This window comes from Cibotium barometz, chromosome 36, assembly GCF_041138505.1.
Source record: "Cibotium barometz isolate CiBa-2024 chromosome 36, ASM4113850v1, whole genome shotgun sequence".
Lineage (NCBI taxonomy): Eukaryota > Viridiplantae > Streptophyta > Polypodiopsida > Cyatheales > Cibotiaceae > Cibotium > Cibotium barometz.
Window position 1 is genome coordinate 5831679 of NC_141081.1, and position 25727 is coordinate 5857405.

A 25727-nucleotide genomic window follows, 5' to 3' on the forward strand; every position below is an offset into this window, starting at 1 on the left:
CCTAAGTGTGTTCACACACATCACTACCATATAATGCTACAAATCTCCCCTGGAGTGATGATGTGAACATGTACAAGGTATGGCCGATCAATCTTGAAAAAACAGTAAGTCAAAAGCTTTACGAAAAGCTTCGAACTTTTCACGAGGAAGAGCCTTCCTGAATAAATCTACCATGTTGTCATGTGTAGGCACATAGACCCAGCTGATCTCTGTTGTGTAGTAGAGAGTCTTTCCTTGACATAGTGGTAATGCACCTCAATGTGCTTAGTGCGAGCATGAAACATTGGATTCCTCGTAACTGCTATTGCACTCTGGCTGTCAGTGAAAATCGTAGTGCTAGACGACTTTCCAATACCCAAATCAGCCATAAGACGTCTGAGCCACACACACTCAATTGTAGCTGTAAAAGCTATCTTGTACTCAACTTCACAGAGCTAGAAGTGGCCACCCACTGTAGGCTACTTCTTGTTTGCTGAGCCATGATATACATGGATCACAAGGCGAAAGCAAAACCCATTAGTGGACACTCGTGCGTCATAACATCCAACCCAATCTGAATCACTAAAAGCATGCAATTGTGACTCACCCCCTTTTGGATAAAACAATCCAAAGTAGTGAGTGCCCTGTAAATAGCGAAAAAGCCTCTTAATAGCCTGCCAATGCTTCGTACTTGGGCTATGCATAAATCTGCTCAACTATGAGACCATATACTGTATATCTGGCCTCGTGTTACATACATAAAGAAGGGATCCAATAGCCTGCTGATACAAACTAGCATTAAAAGAGTCTCCTACATCTTGAAGACAAAGTCAAGTACCTATCTCCATAGGTGTAGCCACAAGTTTACAGTCTTTAAGATTAAACCTCTTCAATAGCTTATGTATTATATATTTTAGACTGCATCATAACAATGCCACTATTACGCTGCATAAATTGAATCCCCAAATAGTAATGCAACGGCCCTAAATCTGACATCTCAAACGATGACTGCAAATCAGCCTTAAAGGCTGAAATCTGATCTATATCGGGTCCCGTGAGCAGCATGTCATCAACGTATAAAATGATGACAAAAAATGTGTCCTTACTCCTTTTCACATAGAGGGTACTCTCTGTTGGACTGTTGCAAAAATCATTTGCAACCAAGTATGTATGAATCTTCTCATACCATGCTCTAGGAGCCAGCTTAAGGCCATAAAGAGCCTTTTTCAACTTGCATACTTTAGACTCTTCTCCTTTCACAACAAAACTAGGAGGCTATGATACATACACCTCCTCATGTAAATCACCATTAAAGAATGCAATCTTAATGTCCAACTGATGTATATTCCACCCATAATGTGTTGCCAAAGCAATGAGACACCTAATGGTAGTCAAATGAGATGTGGGTTCAAAGGTCTCATCATAATCAATGCCCTTGTACTGGGCATACCCCTTTGTAACAAGTTTGGCCTTGTAGCGATCAATGCTACCATCTGCTTTGTGTTTTAACTTGTAAACCCACTTAGTACCAATGGCCTTCTTGCCATGAGGTAGACCTGTCAAATACCAGGTGTCATTCTTGAGTATAGAGTTATACTCATCCTGCATAGCATCATGTATCCAATGATCATCATCCTGTGCTTCCTCAAAGAAAGCAGGTTCCTTCTCATTACATATAAAGTAGAAATGAGAACATGATCCACATGAGAATAATCTACATGATGAGAACCTGCACGAGTTCTACTAGGTAAAGGAGCTGCCAACTTGCTATCCCTCAATGTCTGGCACAAGCTATTTTGGCATACGCCTAGATTCTTCTATGGCTTCTCTCTCCTCATCCATTACATCCTCAATAATTGCCTCATCAAAAGGCTGATTTGCAGGCTGATTTTGCACCTGCAAAGGCTGAATTTCAGCACTTGGTCAATTGCTCTACATATGGCAGCCCTCCATTAAACAAAGGTAGGAGCAAATCAAACATGTCTTGTGAGCATACATTCTACTGTTTTTTGCATGAAAGCATGGGCTGAATTGAGTTTTCGACAAAAACAACATCTCTACTTACCAAAATCTACTTTGAGGTCAGATGGTAGAGTATATATCCCTTGCTTTTTGAACTGTATCCCACAACTATGCTTTTTGAACTGTATCCCACAACTATGCATTTAATTGTCTTATCATCAAGCTTACTGCGTTGTTGCTTAGGCACAAGAGCATAAGCAAGATAACTAAAAATATGCAAATGAGCCACATAAGGCTTCGTGCCATACCAAGCTTCATAAGGAGTTTTAGACTGCAAGGCCGGCATTTGTTCAACACATAGTTGCGTCTAACTAAAAACCATGAGGTTAATCTTGGGATTTCATGATACATCTTGCCATCTTCATGAGAGACATGTTCTTCCTCTTAGCCACACCATTTTGTTGAGGTGTGTATGGCACTGTACATCGATGCCTTATGCCTTTTCTAGCCATATATGCATGAAATTCCTTGGACATATACTCCCCCCCTCGATCTGAACGTAGGTACCAACTTTACATTTACATGCATTTTCAGTTATGGATACGAAGTGCCTAAAGCACATAAAAACCTCTGACTTCTGCTTTAATAGATACACCCAACTATATCTATATCCCCTAATAGATGGTGTCCTCATAGGACCACATATATCACTATGTATAAGCTGTAATTTCTTAACAGCTCTCACAGATCCATCCTTTGGAAATGTTGCCCGATGCATTTTACCAAGAATACACCCCTCACATACATGTCGAGTAGGGGTCTCAAGAGTTGGCAATGCAGACACCATATCATGCCTTTGAAGGCATAACGAACTGCCATAATTCAGATGGTCAAATCGTGCATGCCATAATTCTGCATCACTCATGCATGAGTCGTAGAGACTGAGCAAGCATCATGTTGCAACTTCTCAAATACATCCATTTTGTATAGGCCATGAAACAAGGTACCTGAGGCAATGATAGAATAACCATCATTTCTATCCTGAACTGTACATATGTCATCCATAAATTTCACCGTCAAGCCTGACAAGGCTAAGGCTGAAACTGATAGTAAGTTCTTCTTAATGCCTGGCACATATAAAACTTTAAATGCGCTCCCATTTTGCAGCAGTGAGCACAACTCTACCAACTCCTTTTACAGGATATGAGGAACCATTTGCACATGTGACGGTTCCTGCACTTGGGACAGATTCCAGAGATGAGAACAATTTTTTTTGTGAAGTAATGTGCTTACTAGCACCATTGTCAAAGTACCAAGCATTCGATTCCATTCGATTCTGCCATTGACATGCATACATCATGAATAGAAGGGTCATAACTGCAATGTACAGTCCATGCCCAATCATCTTGAGCAAAACTTACAGATTCCTTCTTCTCTGCACTTGGTGCTGCAGATGCATCAGCCACAGCCATGCCCAATCATCTTGAGCAAAACTTGCAGATTCCTTCTTCTCTGCACTTGGTGTAGATGCATTAGCCACCACAACCATGCCTGATTCTTTCTTTTTCTCCTTCTCTAGCCTTTTCTTGCACTCATGTATGTAGTGCCCTGGTTTCCTCTCTGCAATAGTGACACTTGCCCTTCTTTTTAGGCTTATCACCTTCTTTCTCTGCATCCTTACATGAGGATTCTGATTTTGGCTTATAGCCACCATGCGAAGAAGCTTTACCTTTGCCTTTCTGATTGGCAACAAAAGCTTGGTCACCAACTCGCATATTAGATTTGTTTTGCCTAGACTGCTCTTCTTGCAAGAGTACTAAAACCAGCTTATCAAATGTAAGGGCATTTGGATTTCCCTTCATCATGAGTCTAAGATTAGAGGCAAAACTCTGATGAGAATCTGACAATGCATTGAGAACTGTGGGCACCAATGTACTATTAGGATATATCTCATCCACACTAGCAAGGTGCCTCTTAAAATCTTTGATCTTGGTCAAGAAACTGTCCATTGAGTCTCCCTCATTCATGTGCTCAGACTCCAACTGTTTGCGTAGATATGTAACACGTGCTTCATTGCGCACCTGGTATAATGAAGCAAGTGCATCCCATGCCTATTTTGAGGTCTTACATGACCGAATATGAGGAATAATTCTTCGCTTCACAGAAAGTGCAAGCAATGCATGTGCCTGTGCATCTCTTCCATCCCATCTCATTTGAGCAGCAGTGGGAGGTAGTGGTGGTGTATGCGGAGGAGCCACATCTGTATCAGATTCTATGTCAGATGTACCTGCAGCACTTGGTTGCACTGGTGGTTGTGAAATAGGATGAGTTTTACTACCAATGACCACATTCCAAAGGCCTTTAGCAACCAGTACATGCCTCATCATATAGGACCACAATGGGTAGTTAGTCCCATCAAGTTTGTCCTTAGCAGACAACATGTTGAATACATTACTATTGCCAGCCATGACTTTCTACCAAATGCAAAATCTTTCAACACACTGCAAGTACTCAGTATTCACTGAATGCAACCCTAGATGGATGCTGACTGAATCACCTGCAAAGTGTATGAAAAATAACACAGAGTAGAGAATAGAGTGTTACTGGTGAAAGTATGATGGTTGATGTTGTTAAAGACACTAAACAATGTACACACACATGAGAGCACACAAACTCACTAGATTAGAATGAACAAATGTCTGCCAGATACAAAAGATAAGTACACACTCCAAAATGAGTAGATAAGAGGGTGTACATATGCACGGGGAAAAAAACCTCCTAGTGAGGAAAAAAGTGCCCCGGCGGTCCTAAGTGTGTTTACACACATCACTACTATATAATGCTATAGTTCTTGTTAACCCTAGGAATGGGTTAACAGAAGGGGAGTTATTGAAATCCCCACAAATAAGAGCATTGGAAAATCAAGGATACCGACTCATAAAATGCCACAAAAGAGTCTGGCGGCCTAAAACTATAGTGCCATATATAGAGCCAAACTCATAGAGCTCCCCATTAAGCATACACTGCAAAATAATCAATCTACCATATGGATCATTATAAGCCACTACACGTTATGAAATCTTCTTGATTAGGACACAAATACACCAAAAAAGAACTCAAGCCAGTGTACTATATACAGTAACCACCATCAAAGAAACCTATCTTGCCAGCAAATTCATGCTAGTTGTGCTCTTGAAAAAATATGATACTATGATGGATCTCATGTACATATTTCCAAATAAGTCTCCATTTATTAGGAACACAAACCCTGTACATTGTATGATACACATTTTATAAGTACATTCATCATCATCAATAGGAGGAAGTAGATAGTTAAGTAACCATCATGTCTATATCACCCTGCAAAGCCCGAATGCCACCTTTCACAACATGAGACTAGAGCATGCCATCATATATCTCTACAGAGGTAGATGCAATACCAGAAGATGAAGCACAAGTTTTTGCAAAGGAGGAATCAGACCAGTGACGTGGCCATATAATCTTTATGGCATTAGGGGTTTGCCATCCATCCTTATCAAGAACAGCTTTGCGCACATCTATAACAACTTTGTCCTTAGAAGCCATGTTTTTTTTTTTTGCACTACTACTTGTGCTTATTGGAGCATTAATTGGGGTTGCACAACCCCTTTTCCTTTGGTCTGTACACCAATCATAGGGCCTGTTTGAACCATCTTAGATGGAGGGGCATTATCATTGACCAAAGCTATTGGCAGTGGGAAATCAACAAGTAGGTGTAGTTTGAGTGTAGAAAAATCATATGCAAAGTGTTCAAATTTGTGACAGAGGAAACAAGCTCTTGCAAATGCATCCCATTTAAGCTCAAAACATTTTTCTCGCATAAGCACATCATCTACTTCCATATTAATCGATTCAGGGGTTGGTTTACCCGTGTCCCAGAAAACATAAAATTTATTACGATTACCTGTGACATTGGGGGGGCAGATAACTGTGCCAGGACTCTGACAGGTACGGAAGAGCATCATAGAAAATGACAGAGAAGTCAACAACTTCCACCCAAACCGAGATCGCACAAGCGCCTGATAGTCAGTAGTAGTAGGGTTCCATGGTAGCACATGGACCATCAGTTGACCATAAAACTGAGGAGACTTTTAAAATAATTGTTGCTTGAAATCAGGCTGCTTCAGCACGACTTCATAAAAACCATGTGCTACATAGTAGACACCTTCTACATGTAAACCTATAAGCACTATGTTTAGCAACTGTCCAACATCCTCTATAGAGGGCACCGAGCCCGAAAAGAAGAGAATCACAGCCTATTCAGAGAACCTCTTTCCTTTGGGAAGAATTACATTCTTCGGGATAGTGCACTTTAGTGTGGGTTTGGGCTTCTCCCACTTCGTACCCTGAAAATCCTGATGTTGATGCAACACATCATAATGAAACTGCACTATAGGATCCTTGTGTATTGGCTTCTTGGAATCGCTGCCATGAACGGATTTCTCATGTCTTCTTTCATTGTGGATTACCTATTCTTGCGATATCATAGTTTCAAGAGAAAAACCAGGTACATCCATAGCTACATGATTGAGAAGCAGAGCACACACACACACACACACACACACACACTCTCTCTCTCTCTCTCTCTCTCTCTCTCTCTCTCTCTCTCACACACACACACACACACACACACACACACACACACACACACAAGCCTAGAGGTAGAGTAGAAGCAAAGGTGGCTATGAACAAGAAATCAGCGATGACAAGTAGACGGGAATAGAATAACTGTAGAAGAAGAAGACAAAAAAGGAGACAGCCAATAGAAAGAAAATGATGCCCAATAGGAACAATGAAGAGGTGACTACTGGAACATACACACAAATGAGCTATGTAGCCTGCAAACTGTAGGAAGAGGGGAAGCAAAGGAGAATCTGAGCACTATTGTAAACCAGAAGAACCAACACATGCAATAGCTGCACCTTTCTCTCTCTCTCTCTCTCTCTCTCTTTCACACACACATGCATGCATGCATGCATGCATGTATATATATATATATATATATATATATATATAGAGAGAGAGAGAGAGAGAGAGAGAGAGAGAGAGAGAGAGAGAGAGAGAGAGAGAGAGAGAGAGAGAGAGAGATACACGTGTACACACTTTTTTTATAGTAATGATATATTACTAGTGGAAAACCTCAATGCGAGGTGACAACCCACGAAGAAATATGCACTGTACAATGATGAGTCCAAAAAGGACCCATATTAGAGTTCCTTAGAAACAGTCAAAGAAAAGAGAGAAAGTTTGCAAATCAACACTTGGCTTGCATAACAACAATTGCATAACAACACTGTAGTGTCTGTCACAAGGAGAGCCTGAAGAAGGAGAAGGTGTCTGACATATGCTGCCCGAACATGAATCGGTTCCAGCTGGTCCAAATTGTCCACAGAGTCCAGAACTGTACCCCCAGGAGAAGAACGCAACATAAGGCCAGAGCGCAACTGTCAGTACTCCAAATATTCAGAACTGTTTCCCAAAAAAGTGTGCAGGAAATCTAATTCGCAAGCAAGCTGAAACCCTATCCAAGAGCAGTTTGGAATGTGGACAGGACCAAAGAAGGTGCAACACCGTCTCAGTCTGTGCACCATAGTGACGACATGAAGAGGCACATATACATCGTGAGTGTAGAAGCACACCCACTGGGAGAACTCCAAGCATGCATCTCCAAAGGAACATGCGTTCTTTCAATGGCAAACAACTCCTCCAGATCCCCCTTAAACATTTCCTCCACCATAGTAATGGTTTTTGTAAGTGCCATAGATCATTACATACATGCGTAATCCAGGGTGGTGGCTGCAACCTCACATATAAATTCTTAGCTGATATAATATCCAAAGGCACCCCCAAAACTTTCTAGTTAGCCAGGCGGTCATGTATACAACGCGGTGGTATTGGTGCAAAGGGAGACAACAACTCATATATCTCATGCCACAATGGTCTATAATCCATACCCAATCCGAAACTACGTTGAGCCATAGGGAAGGACTTAATGTTTCCAACCTGGCCCACTAAATCATGGATCTCAATTATGCCCTTTTTGCCAAGAAGAAAGTTTTCCTTGGCCGTGTGAAAGCCAATGGGCAAGCAAGAGCTACAGTTCAATGTATGCTTTCAGCCATCAACGAATTCCCTTACACTATGTCATGGCCATTTCATGTTACATGCTATAAAATTTTCTTCCAATCTTGAATAAGGTGCGTGCTGCACGGGCACACACACACACATATACATTGTTATATTTAAACATAAGAGTATAATAAAGGCAAGAATGACTACTTTTGTTCATCCAATGTCTCTTCACCTACTACTACTTTTTTGTTTTCTCCTTGGGACCTCACTCTTAAGGAATTCTCCATATCACTTGCGTGAGAAGGGTGCTAAATTATAGGTTTGCATACATGGTTTTTAATAATATACATCATTTTCTGTCTGTATATCCTTTTGAAATGACAATTTCATACCCCTATTGTAAGTCAAATACAATAGTAACTCATAAATAAGAGACCTCTTGTAAATATAAAATTATAAATGGACCCAATTAAAATTTGATCTCTAGTTTTACACAAGTGATATCACACATTTTTGTCAATGATCCCCGTGACTAAATACTCTTACATAAACCGCCTCCATAAGCTTGTTTCTTTTACATACAATTCTTGCAATCTTCCAAATTATTGCATTCCTTTAAAAACTTCTTCAACCACATCCTATCCAAGCGCATGACCATCATTCTACAAACATTTTCTTATTTAATGCAATTTGCAACTCTTCCATTTTCTACAAATTCCTACAAGGCCTTACAGTGTTCTTCAAAAGGTGCAAAATTGAGGGTTTGTATTTGAGTTTATTCTTACCTTGCATGTTTAGTCCTAGGCACCTCCATCTAGTGATGTCTTATGGCCATTTTGCAACTTCCTAATAGCTTCCATGGTTATATAGTCAATGATGAATTGCAATCACATTTTCTTTAAGGGCTTTGCAGTATTTGACCTCAAAATGAACCGTGTTTGAGCCAACAATGTAAAAAAAATGAATAGAAATGGTGTAAAATATGAAAAGGCATATTATGCTCTAGATTTACTTATGTTTTACACATACAAATTGAGTAAAACAAGCTTGCTAGAACTCACTAGTGCTTCACCACCATGATTCTCTAGCATCCACTATGATACATCTTCTTCTTCATTTCCTTACTTTGATTTTTTGTTGCAACTGTATTTAAAGGCATCTCCTACATCATGTGGTTACACATTTCGTCTAGTCTCCAGCAGTCATCCAGCCAAAGCATTCTAAACAAAAAAGGTCATGCAAAAGTTTAGAGAGAATACTTCAAACTATGTGTTTCCTTTTTGTGCTTTCATGGGCATGTAAATTGAGTGGGAGTTGCAAAATTGTGTGCTTGTTTGTAAGTGGGACTAAACCTTGCAAAAATTCTCCTCTATGAACTAACCACTATTACTTCTTTTGATATTGAATACAAATAATGGTGGTCCTAACACCACCATGGTAGGCTTCTATCCTAACCACTATTGACACTGAATACAAATAATGGTGGTCCTAACATCGCCATGGTAGGCCTCTATCCTAACCACTTTTACTTCTTTTGACATTGAATACAAATAGTGGTGGTCCTAACACTGCTATGGTAGGTCTCTATCATACCATTTCTTGTATCATAAGTTTTGAAAAAATAAAGGAGAGAGTAGAGATATGTTACATACAGAGCTTATAATCCATAAACTGTATGAGAAAGAGTAGAACTATGTACATAGAGAGCTTATAATCCATAAAATGCAAGAAAGAATCGATTTACAACCAACTTCTGAGTTTCTATGGATTTTTACTCGACTTCAGAGATGCCTGCATCCATGTAGCCACCTCCTCAACAAGCATCTCTATGTCCTCTAGGATTTGTTGCCGCAAGCCTTGTGCTGTCAGGTCTGTACCAAAGGACTGGCCAACATCTCTAGCCACGGTGGCCCAAGGAGTTCCTGCTGCTAAGTTTGCCAGAATTTCACCTCCTTTTGAGACGGCATCGGCCATGGCAGGTGGAACAATTGGCACCACCTGTTACAAAAACAAAAGTCTGGCATTGTTCCAATATCACTGGAGGCACCGCCCAAGTGAACCTAAACACTTGACCATCAGAAATTTACAGACATCCTTGGAGTACTGGAATATGGCCCAACGGATGGCTGCCTTACCTGCTGCAAAGGCCTTGCGTGATCTCCTGGTAGTGTTCGAATGGATATATCAAGAAAGGAGCTCACTGCTGACTCAAAGCTCAGAGTTTGTGCCAGAGCTGGTGTCTCGTCTATTTCATCATTCTTGAACTTAATCAACAGGTTCTTCTGAACACCATAATATGACTTTATCTGCAAGAAGAAGACACATGAAGGCATTAAAAAAAAAAACCGCATGACACGTATAGTGTGTGCATGTAGGCATGTGGTGTGGTCTTTGCTGCCGACCCAGATAAGCTTGATCTAGCCCTAGTGAACTGACATGCTCCCAAGTCAGCGTTACTACCAATCCACATGACCTTGACCTTTGCCAATCCAAAGAAACACCAATAGTATATATACCTAGATGAATCCAGGAACATGCCCAAATTCACCTTTTAGAAACGTGCATGTAATATACTCATGGTAGTCAACCCACAAGACTATATAACTATCAACTCCATTATGCATAGTATGGACTAGATACTACAACATCCCCACTAACGTCATCAGTGCCCAAAAGTGGGTGTAGAACTCTGTATCAAGATATGCTCTCTCACACGCACTCCACACACGCACACACACACACACATAAGAGCATATATTCACACAAAGCCCTTCGTACTGAGTTTCTATCAAACCTTCGGAGATGCAAGGCAGACTCAGCCATAATGAAGCCTAGCACTAAGGGAAGTATTACCCTAATGAGAAATCTTCTCAACAAGTATGATTTCTTTCAATGAGAGGATGCATCACGAAAGTTTGGAATCTAAAAAGGGCCGCTTAACAAGCAAAACCATCAACTTAAACAGTAGATTGAGAAGAACACAAACAAAGAGAAATAACCACCTGTGCACCAATGTAAGATTACCGTCCCCTTTAGGTGGTGGTACAGAGAGAGGCGAAACTAGAAAAGTGGAAAATATGTGTTGAAAATGCAGAAAAGAATCCTCTTTTTTCAACCTTCTAAGAGCCACCCCATAAAGGGACCTTTTGTAACCTGAGAAGGGGACAACATCATGCACGGCTACAGCGATTGTAGAAGCATGCATAGCAGTGCCAAAAAGATTCTCCAGCTTTTAAGACTGAAGAAACTGCCATACAGCTGCAGAGCCACAGATGGTGTCATGTACCCACATGCTGGAAGAGATGAGCTTGGAGTTTGTCGTGTTGCAGCATTCAAGGATACCTTATCCTCGTTGGACAAAGGTGGGATGTGAGTGTGGTACCTTCACTTCTCCTCTCACACTAGGCTATTAATCCATCCTTGCAATGAACTAACCTGTTACATCATTTTCTCTTTAGTTTAGATAAAAGGCTCTTGCATTTCAAACCACCGTCCTCATGCAAAACCACCCGACCAAGTTACCGTCAAGTAATTATAGCCCCAAGTTGATGTGTAAGTGGATATACAACATGTGATGTGTGCAGGTACCACTCACAAGAAGTAGGATCTTTCACAACACAAGTTGATGTGTAAGTGGATACACAACATGTGATGTGTGTAGGTACCACTCACAAGAAGTACGATCGTTCACAACACAAAACTTAAACTCAAATTGCACAATAATAGAGAGGGAGAACAATACTTAATTGCTGATATGATATAATAGAAGGCCAACAGATCCACACCCATGTGATCCTGTGAAAAGAGCTTCAATGGATAATCTAGAACTATTGGTGTGGGAGGTTGTATGCCAATTGAAGCTAGGGTGAAATTAGAAAATAAGAAAAATAAAATGGTAAATGAATGGACTAAATTGTGACTACATAAATAACTTGTATGAACCGTGTTTGGTGACTGCCGCCAATAAAGCTAATCACAAGGGACCTACAGTCTTGCCCTTGCCTTCGGGATCATCTGACCATAAGCATGTGCCCTATTTGGCAATGCACCAGATCTAAGCCGTCGCCATCTCCCTTGCACTTTGGCAAGGCTTATGGGCTCTAAATTCTTGAGTGCCACGTACATAAAAGTATGATTCACAAGATTCTTCCAAGCCATGTTTTACTCCTCTAACCTTCTAGATGTGTGAACATCTTGAGGTTCATCCTCAATGAACAAAGGTGGTACTCCATCCAGAAGTTGCTTATACCGTTTAGGGAATGGAGCCGCAAAGCCTCTAGGTCTTCATCTTTTAAATCCATTTATAAGAAATGGTAAGGGTTGCCCTCCACGAGGACGTGAGAAAGCCCATGCTACATGTGAAGATTATGATACTTTGGTGATTTCCTTGCTACATGATGAATGGGAGGGATACTCCTCTATTCAGCATGATTGCTCTTGCAATTCCATACCTTATCTCACTATGATCTTCTCTGCCTGAGGATTATAAAGTTGATATCCCTTTGATTCCATGCTATAACCCAAGAAGATGCATTCGTGGCTTGTGGCATCTAATTTATCCCTGTGAGCAACATAACATTCACACCCAAAGACTTTCAAGTGTATGGCTGAAGATACCTTATCCAAGTAGACATGTAGTGAAGTTGTATCTTTGACAGCTTTCATTGCACTTTAGTTAAGAATGTACATAATATTATTAATTGCCTCGATCCAAAAAGATTTATAAAGATTTATCAAGTGTACAGCTGAAGAAACCTTTTCCAAGTAGACATGAAGTGAAGTTATCTCTTTGACAGATTTTGTTGCACTTCAGTTAAGAATGTACATAATAGTATCAGTTGCCTAGATCCAAAAACATTTACAAAGATTTATCAAGTATACAGCTGAAGATACCTTATCCAAGTAGACATGTAGTTCACAGCTTTCGTTGCACTTCAGATAAGAATATATATACCTAGATGAATCCAAGAACATGCCCAAATTCACCTTTTAGGAACGTACATGTTATATACTCATGGTAGTCAACCCACAAGACTATATAACTATCAACTCCATTATGCATACTATGGGCTAGATACTACGACATCCCCACTAACGTCATCAGTGCCCAATAGTGGGTGTAGAACTCTGTATCAAGATATGCTCTCACACGCACTCCACACACACACACACACACACACACACACGAGCATATATTCAGACAAAGCCCTTCGTACTGAGTTTCTGTCAAACCTCCGGAGATGCAGGGCAAACTCAGCTATAATGAAGCCTAGCACTAAGGGAAGTAGCAAATAGAAAAAATTAGTACAGCAAATATGTAGTTGATAGGGTAAATGCACCGCTAAAGATAGAAAGAATTAGCACAATATCAACTGGCTGCAACTCGTGGCCGCAACTCGGACGAAAACTTCACAATGTGAAATTTGCATGTCTGCATGTCAGTTAAGAATGTACATAATATTATCAATAGCCTCCATCCAAAAAGATTTATAAAGATGTTGCTACTAAGCATACTCCCAACTTTGACAATAGCACAATTCTTGCACTCCGTATCACTATTTTTTTGCAAAAGTTTAAGTGGTCGTGAGCTTCCGCTTGATGCCTCTTTCCTTGAAAAAACCCAGGAATTCATCATACTTAAGTTCTCCTTCTTGGCTTAGTGCGTGTCTCAATTTCAATCAATGCTAGCTATTCCTTTTAAATTTTTGAATGCCCGAGAATTCTTCTTCAAAAGATACACCCAAATCTTTCTTATTTTATCATCACGCCCAAGAGCAATGGTGCTCATCTTTCCATAGAGATATCATGCTTAAGCTGAAGAGGAGCTTTGGTACTAAAGCTGACCTCTTGCAAAAAGAGTTTTCAGTGCTCCTTACCCACTCTGCAAGCTTCACAATCATTCAGACTAATTGAAAGTGGTGGAAAATACTAACTAGCTTACCTTTCTGCATTCGTGATAGAATTTGCATTCTAAGATACCCATACCTCTCATGCCCTAGCTTGGTAGTCCCCACATTGGCTTTTGGTCTCCAAATGTGGAGAGCTCGTACAAGTTGTTTCTCCGAATGTCCTTGGCAATAACCTTTTCATCATTTTCCCCTTGTGAGGCCCTTCCATGACCCCCAAATTCTCCTGATGACACATTCTTCTTCAAAAGCTCCAATACTTTCTCCAAGTGTTCTTCATGCTCCTCTTGGACACACCAGAATATCATCTAGAAGGAGAAGCGCACACTTCCCAATCAAAGACTTGAACACTCTTGCCATCACTATGTGGAATGACGCTAGTGCATTGATCATACAGAAAAGGTATCATCCTAAACTTGGGGAGTTATTCCTCTTGTGAATATCATTCTCACAAGAGCACTTGCTATCAATGGTAAGCTTATTCAGCCCTTAGCCATCTTACTTCTGGACAAGGTATCTCTAAATCTCTCTGCTGATGTGGCATTGGTCCAGGTCAAGATGCTCCAAATAAATTAAGATGCTCTTTATAACTTCTGCCGCATGGATTGGGTAGATGCCTTGCAATAGGCAATGCCCTGCTAGAAATATCTTTACTTAATGATTGTAACCTTAAATAAAATAATTAAAAGCACACAACCATGCAGTGGAACATGCTATATACACCACACTAGGAACCAAAAGAACAGAATCGGTCCTTCCTCAAGCCACAAACGGTGCACAATGCTGTACCCCTCTGTATAATATGGATACAGGATGGTCATATCAACCAAGCCTGCGCCTACCACACACTGACCCTGGAGGGCCTCCTAGACCGAACACACTTCACAAAGGCCACTTACATAGTCACACTCCAGCCCACTCATAAACCAGTTATCTGCCTGACTGTCTATTGCATTCAGCTTTTATTTCCATACAGCATCCCATCTCACTAATTCCAGGTCAGCCATCAAATCTCCTTTCATAGGAGCACACAGGTGTAGGGCTCAAGCCATCTATTGTATCTCAGTGGATATGTTTTCCATGAATACTCCGTCTGTTGTATGATGTGGGCCTCAGAGACATCTTAAAGCAAGCTTTGGGCGTCTAGATGCAGCTGACTATTAAGACATCATGATGAAGACTCCCTCGTGTAGAGGTCTCTCCAGGCATGCTCTAGTTGACATTACTTGTGTCTCCTTATCATCTGACTCTCTAACTGCGCTGTGCCTGACTGTCTTAAAAAAGATGTGAGAATTCATCCATGGTCCTCTTGCTTCCTTTGCCCCCTCATGAGCCTGCCTGTCTTTCTCAATATCACATGCAAGAAGGTTAACAGGTGAGAAGGTTGACACACAATATCCATGGTCCTCTCGCCTCCTTCGCCCCCTCATGGGCCTGCCTGTCTTTCTCAATATCACAGGCAAGAAGGTTGACACTCAATATCCATGGCCCTCTTGCCTCCTTTGCCCCCTCATGGGCCCGCCTGTCTTTCTCAATATCACAGGCAAGAAGGTTGACACTCAATATCCATGGTCCTCTCACCTCCTTCGCCCCCTCATGAGCCTGCCTGTCTTTCTCAATATCACATGCAAGAAGGTTGACATGCATCTCTCATACTAATACTCAATGATTCCACAAGGAGGATCTCCTTGATCCTTCCCCTTCTTTGATGCACACTTCCTCTTATCTTCCTTCCTTGCTTGTCCCCCACTTTCTTCAATGTTGCGCTTTTTTAACCCTCCTCGTATTCCCCTCATCTTTCCATTGTGTTCTCTTTTTCCGCAGTCTTCGGAACCCACCCCCCAAAACAACCCACGCACATAATTTTGTATGACCTGTTTGTGTATTCTAAAAAATACAAGTTTTTTTTTTTAAGGTCTCAAAACAGTTAAGTTTGAACTGAAACATATAGCAAAGATAGTGTCATTCCGTACTTGATCAATTACAACTTGACTTTTACTAAAAAGAATTCAAAGAATTCAAGTGATGGGCTCACCAACTGACGAGTCTCATCAGGGTGAGGTATGAAGCTATCTTTTCCATTGGCAAGATCCATGTACAAAGGTGGAAGTTGCTCCACCAATGGCAGCACTTGCTTCAGGAAAGGAGGGCTTAGATTTTGCAAGTTTTTGATCGCCATCTCTGCCTGCACAATAGAGAATGGCCAAAATATATCTTAGAACAATGCACAGAATTGAAGTCCTCATGATTTAGAGTGGTACATACATTAATAAAGAATTGCAGACACTTCACACTTACTCCATATCGCACAGTGGGTGAGGCCATCAATTGCTTGATTAGTGGACCTAAGTTTTGGGCCATGGGCACTATCACTGGTGAAAAGAGTGGAATCGCCCTACTTGCTTCCTGCAACAACAAAAGCATAGTGAAGGCTCTACATGCCACTCTTCAAGGCTCAAGCACAATTGGACCACAAAGATTGAAACAGTCTCTCAAGTACAGTTGGACCACAAATCGAAACAGTCTAAACCAGACAATGTGGTTACAGAAGCCAACACCATGCATGGGTTTCTTAAGAACACAGGTCAAAACCACATCTGTTTCCACAAAATTACAATGCTATCCTAAACAAAAAACCTCTAAGAACCGACCCTTGATTGATTAAGGGAGCTTCACTATAAATAAAATGCATCTATCAATGAAGAATGCCAATTGCAAAACAAGGCCAACCCCTTGCATGCTTCTCCTGATGATACCTCCCTGGCTTCACAAGTAAGAAAATAGCATGAAAATATGTTTTTAAACATTCCTAAAACAGGAGATGCTAAATCGTGGATGCCATGCACTGAGAGCTGGAGCTTCCCAATCCTGAACAGCACAATCAATCCCCTTCCTCCCTGCCCACACCAGCCCCTTCTCTTCCTCTTCCTTGCCCATGCCAGCAAAGTAAGGGAGAAGGAAGCAATTGATTTAAAGCTTGAAAGGCACACACAGAGAGGGTCAAGTTGGCGGTGGCAACTCTCACATTAAGTTTGAGGAATAACATTAACAAACATTTAACACCTAAAACAAAGGCCCAAAAGGGGTCCAAGCAATGTGTGCCATGTGTCTCTATAAATGTGGCTATAAGGTTTAAAGTGGTCCAAGCAATGTGTGCCATGTGTCTCCATAAATGTGGCTATAAGGTTTAAAGTGGTCCAAGCAATGTGTGCCATGTGTCTCTATAAATGTGGCTATAAGGTTTAAAAACATCAAACTAAGGCCTAGTGTGCCTAGCACTAATAAAGCCTAACTCCTACATACATGTCCACTACAAAATGTGCATCTCTCCTACAAATTCCCCCTATAGTGGAAATGTATAAGTACGAAGTAGATCAATCCCCAAATGGAATCAAGCCCAAAGCTTTGCGGAAAGCTTTGAACTTCTCTGGAGGAAGCGCATTGGTGAAGAGATTGCCACGTTGTCCTTTGATGGACAATAGATGAGGCTAATGTCACCTACATGAAGCCTCTCCCACACATAATGATAGTGTAACTCTATGTGCTTGGTCCGTGCATGAAAAACTGGATTCCGCGCAGTAGCCATAGCACTATGACTATCTGTAAGTAGGGGAGTAGCATCCTATTGATGGCATGCATACAGGTCATCAAGTAATCTCCTCAACCATATTCACTCAACCATGGCTGTGAAGACTTCTTTGTACTCAGCGTCACAAAAGAAGTCAGCACTGTAGGTTGCTTTTTTGCTAAGCCATGAGATGGAAGAATTCCCCAACAAAAAGCAAAAACCATTGGTCGACTGTTGAGCATCATTGTCGCCAGTCCAATCTGAATCACTGTAAGCGCATAGCTGAAATTCACCACCTTGGTGGCATAGAACAATCCATAAGTTTGTGTGCCCTGGAGGTATCTAAAAATACCCTTGACAGCTTGCCAATGTTGTCCCTGGGCTATAGGGAAACACCATAAGCTATGTTTGGCCGTGTTGAACACAAGTATATAAGGCATCCCACAACCTGGCTATACATGGTAGCATCAAAAGGCTCACCTGCATCAAAGCTACTAAGCTTTACACTTTTCTCAACCAGTGTGGCTATAGGTTTGCAATCCTCCATGCAAAACCTTTTCCAAAGCCCCTGAACATACCTTGATTGAGACATAACAATGCCACCATCCTTCTGCATAAACAATATGCCCAAATAGAAATGTAGACAACCAAGATCTGACATTTCAAATGCCTTCTCGAATTAAGATTTGAAAGCTGTAGTTTTCAGCTCACTGTTCCCTCTTGTGTGTTTGTGTTTACTTGCAAGGAGCTCAAGCTCACCCTCTCCCCCCGCATTATTCTTCTTACGGTATCAAAGCGCCCATTCACCTGAAGAGCTCAAGAGGCAAGCAAAGGATATATGAATTTGACGATTTGGATACCCACATGTATATATGCACCAATGCTCATAATCGGCCAATTATAAAGATGTCGACCAGCTATGCCACATCACCATTGCCACATCATCACTGCCACATGGCAGTGCCACGTGTCACCTGGCTCCTATCTGATGTCTAGCTCAGCCTTGCATACTCGTAGGGGTGTCACATTCTACCCTACTTCTTACATTGCAACGGTCCTCAGTTGCATAGTGTCCATATAACATGCCCTTCCGTAAGGAAAAGATACAAGCACAGCACACCCATGCGAGACCACTTTGCGTCTGATGTGAAGGATCACTTTCTGTCCTCACCAGCCACATTAGCACAAAGACCTGCAAAGAAACTTGTGGATGACCAACTTCCACCTAATCAAGCGCATGTCCAACCGTCTATGAAAAAACACTGCACACCTTTGAGTATCCTCCAGTAGCCCACGAGAAGAACACTGTAGAGAAAGGCCAAGAAAAACTCTGCTATCCAATCTCTAGCCACTAATGCATCAGCTAAGATTTGCCCCAATGCACCCTGAGGCAAGAACGCATAGCCAGAATGGTAGCGTGACCTCGAGCTCCCCCCCCCCTCCTATGTTTTCTGCCCGCTAGCACCCCCCCCCCCCCCTTGCTTCCTCCTTCAATACAGGATCCTCTGAGGGGTGACCCTGCACATGATTCCAATAATCTGTCAAGGAAGGCATTATGTGTCCTCCAATGATCTAAAAGGTCCAATTGATAATATACATGGTTGATTTTCTTGGTAACCTGAGAAGGTTCTTATACCATCATTCCCTAACTTTGGCAATGCAAAGATAAAATCCATAGCAATACTCTCCCATAGAACATTCAATGGGTGTAATAATCTTGCTAGCTTTTGTCGATTACAACTTGACTATCTGACAAAACCAAACATTCTCGAACATATAGCTCAATGTTTGTTCTTTGCTAGGCTAGTTGCTTTGGGGTGTGGCTACTATCAAGTTGAGTTCAACTCGCCAACGGCGTCAGATCGAGTCATGCAGCTGAGCCCCGTTGCATTGCGTACGGTCCAGGCCTTCTTTGCACGATGGCAGCACGGCTTTGACCTCGCGTCTGACCCACTGACTGGCATGTCGGGTCTACTTCCTAGGCCTTAGGAAGGAATACCTTCCTCTTCTCCTGGTGATTAGTGGTGCCATCGGGAGAGTGATGGAATCCCCCCTCACTGCTACCTCGGCTCTCGCAAAGGCAGTTGGGATTCCATCCCTTCGCATCTATGTTGCCTCGCCGGATTCAGTGCCTCATGTTATATCTATTACGTGCCTTCGGGGCAACCCCATCATTCAACAAGTGGAGTACTCACGCCTTACAGTGTTTCATTTGCAGGTAGGTGCGACATCTAGTCAAGGCTTGCCCTCAGCGTCAGTCCAGGAGATGGCCTCCTATGTCCCCCCCCCCCGCTTCCTGTTCAGATTCTCACTAGGGGGTAGAGAGAGGGGTAGATTCTCACGCAACGGGGCACCAGGTCCCGACTGTGGACGATCCAGTAGCCGGAGAGTCGCGGACGGTTGGCCCGCGCCTGAACGCGCAAAGTACAAGATGATTTTGTTATGCCAGAGAACCGTTTCGAGCATTTATCAGAGCACCCACCCGCTGGCGACGGGCCCCCTCTAGTCACGGAGAGGGTTCCTTCCCCCCCTCCGGTTTGGCGGCTGATTCCCCCTCGTGATTCCTTCCCTAGCTCTCACTGCCCACTGAGGCCGGTAGACCCCACTGAGCCGTCTCCTAGCAGCCTTCCTCCCTGGTGGATCACTCCCAGCCGCGCCCCTCCGGCCTCTCCGCCCCCCCCTCCTCCCCCATCCTCGTCCCTGACTCTTCTCGCAGCAGTTCCTTCTACCCCGTCCTCCTCACCAGAGCCCGCCCTCCTCCCCTCTCTCCGTTTCTCCAGAGCACTCCCGTTGGCCCCCAATAGCCCTCGACTCGAAGCGGAGACAGCCGACGAGTTCCGTTTGTTGCTTGGTTCACCGTTTTTTTGAGCCGGTAGAGATGACCATTGCCGCTTCCTTGGCGAGGGCTCTCCGGCCAAAGTCCTCAGGTGGGCCCCCCAGGATCTTGGAGCAGCCCGTGGATTATAGTTTCTTCCGATGTCTTCCGGTGGAAGGGACATATATGTTTGAGGAGACAGTAGCCCCTATTTGGATATGTGTGGTTTTTCACCACTCGAGACCCTCTACACTAGAGAATGGCGCGATGATCTTCTCTTTCCCTTTGAGTGCAGCCCTGGGGACGGAGTGGGACTCGGAGTCGGCTGCTGCCATCTAGGGATAGGCAATTGAGCTCTCCCAACATCTTCACAACCTTTGCATCACCGACGTACTTGCCCATCTATGGCCATTGGCTAGGATGGAGTTTGGAGGATCAAGCCACAGAGACCAGGATGGAGTTTGGAGGATCAAGCCACAGAGACCAGGATGGGGAGATGGTGGCCTCTAGCCTGGAGGTGTTGCTTTTTGTGTTCATGCATATTTTAGTCGCAGTACCTCTCCCCCTTTCTTACAGGTACCTCCATTGTGATAGATGGAGTTCGGAGTATGCATACTCTCGCGCTCGGATAGAGTGGCGTCACATGGAGGACAGGATCCACACCCACTTGGCGTGCCTTTGTCCCTAGACGGATTGTGATTATCCCCTGTCTAAACCCTCGCCCAAGACTCTTCGACTGGAGAGCAGTTTCGCTAGTTCCACCTCCCACAGAGATTGATATGCGAATAGTCTCATGGAACATTCAGGGTTTAGGGGGGCCTCAATGCTTTCAGTGACGAGGGGTCCTCAGAGGAGAGCTTCAAAGAGCTACAATTGGGGGACCTATAGACATTCTTTTCCTCCAAGAGCATCACCTTTTCGAGGGGCGCACCTGCCGATGCGGGAAGATTTTACTAGGTAGGAGTCACACTTTCTAGTCTCCATCGTTTGGCCCATTAAGGAAGCAGCGAGCAGTTTGTATTTCTGTCAATGAGCAGCTTTTGCCTGCAGTGACATGCCGAGCACAGTGGGATCGGAGAGGATTGTGTTGGCTTCCTCAATGTTTATGTCCCGAACGTTGCTGTAGGTAGAGCCCTCTTTTGGAGCACAATCTGGCAGGCTCTTCCCCAAGCTGACTTTTGGTGCAAGGGTGGAGACTTTAACATGATAGAGGCAGCAAAGGACAGCCTTGGAAGAATGGCCACAGTCTCAAGAGCAGAGTACTCTACCTGGGAGGATATAATACTGGCACTTAGGGGACAAGACCCTTGGCATCTTCTAGAGTTTGGGCACAGCCTTGGGAGCCTTAGCTTCTCACAATCTGATAGGAGGAGCTCCAGCCCTAACCTCTTTAGACTAGATAGGTTTTATGTTGATGAGTGGACTTGCGACCGTGGAGGCATGATCTGTATCTTGGCAGACACTAATTTTTCAGATCACGCCCCGGTTATTCTGTCCTTAGAGGACCCCTGGAGGAAGGACATGCATGCGAGCTCTAGGATTCCGGACAGCCTCATTCAGGACCTTGAGATATGAAGCAGGATAGAGCAGATATGGGCGGGGCTGGACTTTATTTCCGGTTGATCCAGAACTTCTTATGGGCCGGCAGTGACAGGAGGCTTGCTAGGGCCAAGGTAGGATGGAGAGTGATCATTCAGCCACGGCGTAGAGGGGGGCTAGGCATCATCGACCCTGCTTATAAGCCCAAAGGAGTGTGCAGTGAGACAGATTCAACCACATGTCTAAGAGATATAGATAGAGAGAGAAGAGGGAGAGAGAGAGAGAGGTATAGGGGTTTTACACAGTACACCACAATGATGGGGAACAAGCCCCGCCCCCTTTTCAGGAATTTATTTCAGGAGCAATCCACGGGCTTTTCCAAGCCAAGACCAATACAACAAATGAATACAATATCATACAAAATATGCCGATGACAAGGTCGGTGCTAGAGTTGACGTCGAGGCACAAGATCTCTGATGCCTGAGCACACCACTAGGATGACCCACAAGAGTCTTACACCGGGCTAGTACCAATGTTCCAAGGTTTGAATCAAATATTTGAACCTCACAGATATCCAAGGGAACCTAAATGCCCAACCTGGAAAAATAACCTCGAAAAAGTAAACGCCGGGTGGAAGATATGTGGCCCCTAAATGGCAGTTTCTCTTTGGTGAGGTTTTAGGAGGAACTAGCGGCGCTGGTTGAGTAGCAGAAGAGACGGTGGCTAGCAGCGCAAGGCATTGTTCACAAGGAGGCGCATGCGTTGCAAAGCGGCAGAGTTGGGTGCTGCAAGGTGGAGGCAGTGCTGCAGGTGGCGCTACAAATGGCGGCGGCGGTTGTTGAGCTGGCGGAGCAGGGCATCACAAGGCAATGCAACCAGGCATACAAGGCGCTGCAAGGGGTGATGATGATGATGCTCTTGCTCTTCACAAAGTTAATCTCCCAAGATGGCTCTCCACAAGTTGTTATGTCTCTTCAAGAGGGTACAAGCTTCTTATATACTTGAAGGGGAGTCCCTACCTTTTGCCATGCCTTGCTTTTGTCTTTTCCCTTTAAATGTTTTAGTAATAGTCAAATATAGCCAAAGTTCTTGATTTATGCTTTTGTAGCTTCACGGCCTTGCTTTTTGGTCTTGGAGCTACTTTTTGGAAAAGCGGCTTTTAGCTTTTTGATCTAGTTCAGTGTCCTCTTTCCAATGATGCCCCCAACTCTTGGTCAACATAGTTTAACTTTTTACTTTTTCTTGCTTTTTGACCAAGACTGGTGCTTTTTCTTGTGCCAGCTTTATGAACCCTGTTCCTATGTGTTCATCAACCTGTCCATGTGTCCGGGCATGAGTTCCATCATGTGAAAAGAGTTCGGAGGGCCAAATAGTTACATTCCCTCTCTCTTATATCACAGTTGTCCTCAACTATGGGGTACAAATATTCCATATGATCGTGGTACTAGTCCCATCTGGTGCTCTTGTGCATTTGGTCTGTCCTCATATATGTGGTGCCTTGTGCTTATCTGGCAACATCCGTAAGCCTTTTCGTTGACCAATGTCCTTGTTCTTGATGATACATATTCTTTATAGCCTGTCACATGTGTTAGTCGTAATAAATGCATACTTACCTTCTGCAAAAACTAGACACAAGCTAGTCAACAAACAAGTATGCATCATTCGCGTCTACTGGGTATTCCAGGTAGTTTGGAGTCCAGTGGACTATCACATGCCATAAATCCAAGCATTGTCCACACATCAAAAACAGCACACAAAGTCGAAAAAAAATCAAACATACATCAGTATGCAATGCACAAGTAATGATCCTCCTGTTCATGGATTGTCCTATCTGGTTTCATCGAAAACTGTACTAAGCCATCTAGCTCCCATGGAAACCACTCAGACTGTCGCTCAAGGCCATCTGGTCACTAGGACCGCTTGATAATTCTACCATAGTCATCTGGGCCATCTGGTCGCATTGACCGCCCGACTATGAGATCCAATACAGTCATGTGGGCCATTTGGTTGCAATGACCGCCTGACTGCGAAATCTAATACAATCGTTTGGGCCATCTGGTCGCAATGACCGCCGGACTATGAAATCCAATACAGTCATCTGGGTCATCTGGTCGCAATGACCGCCCGACTGCGAAGTCCAAAAATATCTGGCACCGTTGGCTCCCATATACAAATCTTGCTCTTTGGGCTTTCGAGCATTGTTGCCAGCCAAACTAGAGCATATCCAATTAACTATTACATAAGCAAGATAATGATTAATTCCATTTCACTATAAATATATACAATGAAAAGGACTAGAGGTACAATCCCTCCCTCTTAAATCGGTCTTGATCACAAGACGTTTGAAGCCTGTACTTCAAATACATTGGGACCAATTGCTTCCTCATAAACTTGAAGAATATCTGGGTAGTCCTTGAAGTACTCTTCTGGCATCCATAGGCAAATAATTCTTAAACTTCAAGAGGAATTTCCTGACCAATGTCTTCCCTTTTTTTCTCACGGAATGGAATACAGTCTGTTCCAATTGCAAGATTTCTTCTTGTTCTTCCACTTTTCATGGATCCTCCACTACAGGCTCCTCTGGGGGTAGTCGTGTATATGGCTTCAATAGACTGACATGAAAGGCATTATGTATATCCTCCAATGACCTGGAAGGTCTAGTCGATGGCATACATTGTAGATCTTCTTGGTAACCTCAAACGGTCCATAGTATTTGGGGGCAAGCTTGGGTTCCTTGTGTTCCTTAGCTTTAGACTTTCTAAGTCTAGCTTTTTCAAATCGCAGACCCAATTCCCTTCTTTGAAGGTGACCTTCCTTCTGTTTATTTGCAGCTTTCTTTTGCTTGGCTTGAGATGTCTCAATAGTCCTTCGAACCTGTGCAAAGATTGTATCCAAATCTCGAACAAACTCGTCCGCATGGAAGATCTCTTCCTTGGTCTTTAGAATAGGCAACAACAATGGTTTGCCATAAATAATCTCAAAAGGAGCTTTGCTTGTTGAAGAGTGAACAATGTTGTTATAGGCAAACTCAACCAATGGCAAGTACTTCTCCCATTGATCCTTTGCTTCGAGAGCATAACACTTTAGCATATCCAAAATAGTGAGGTTTGCAATCTCACTTCGTCCATCTGTTTGAGGATGATAAGCCGAAGAGAAATTCAGCTTTGTCCCCATGTTGTCAAAAAGAGTTCTCCAAAAGAAACTAGTAGTTCAAGGATCTCTATCCCCCACAATGGATTTGGGTAAACCATGATGTTTGAAAATCTGTTGAATAAACAATCTCGCCATATGTTCTGTGCGGATAGTCTTTTTCATGGGAATAGGAGGTGACTGAGTCTCCATTTTGTAATTTATTCCAAGTATCTTTGAAATCCTCATCTATAGAATAAAGATCTTTCATTGTAGTGAAATCCATATGATATTCCATAGAAACTGCATGAGTCATGGGTCTCCGAGATACAGCATCTGCTACTTTGTTGTCTTTACCATGGGTATGCATAATCTGAAAATGAAATTGGGCCAAGTAACTAGCCCATCTTATATGCTTTTCGGATATCTTAGGTTGAGACAAGAAATACCTAAGACTTTAAAGATCTGTCTTGATAATAAACTCAACACCCATAAGATAGTATTTCCAAATCTTTAAGGCATGAATGATTGCCATCTTCTTTCTCGTATGTGTGTGGTCATTTCGGCTCCTTAAAGTCTTCGACTCTCATAGGCCACGGCATGGCCCTCTTGGTTCAAGACTGCTCCAATGCAATCTCCTAAGGCATCACACTCTACCATAAAAGGCTTTGATAAGGATAGAATAATCAATACTGGTCCTTTGTTGGCATAGAATTTT

General features: G+C 42.9%; 1 protein-coding gene across 1 annotated transcript in view; it reads right to left on the reverse strand.

Annotated features, from left to right (window-relative positions):
- Window positions 1-9420: 9420 nt before the first annotated feature.
- LOC147617442 (Gut esterase (DUF1350)) overlaps window positions 9421-25727 on the reverse strand; it is a 98800-nt gene continuing 82493 nt past the window's right edge. The window contains exons 7-10 of the mRNA XM_086775711.1: window positions 16257-16364; window positions 15994-16143; window positions 10188-10358; window positions 9421-10050 (exon numbers count right to left, since the gene is read on the reverse strand). Coding sequence (XP_086631837.1) covers window positions 9814-10050; window positions 10188-10358; window positions 15994-16143; window positions 16257-16364 — 666 coding nt within the window. The 3' untranslated portion in view covers window positions 9421-9813. The remainder of the gene's footprint in view (window positions 10051-10187; window positions 10359-15993; window positions 16144-16256; window positions 16365-25727) is intronic.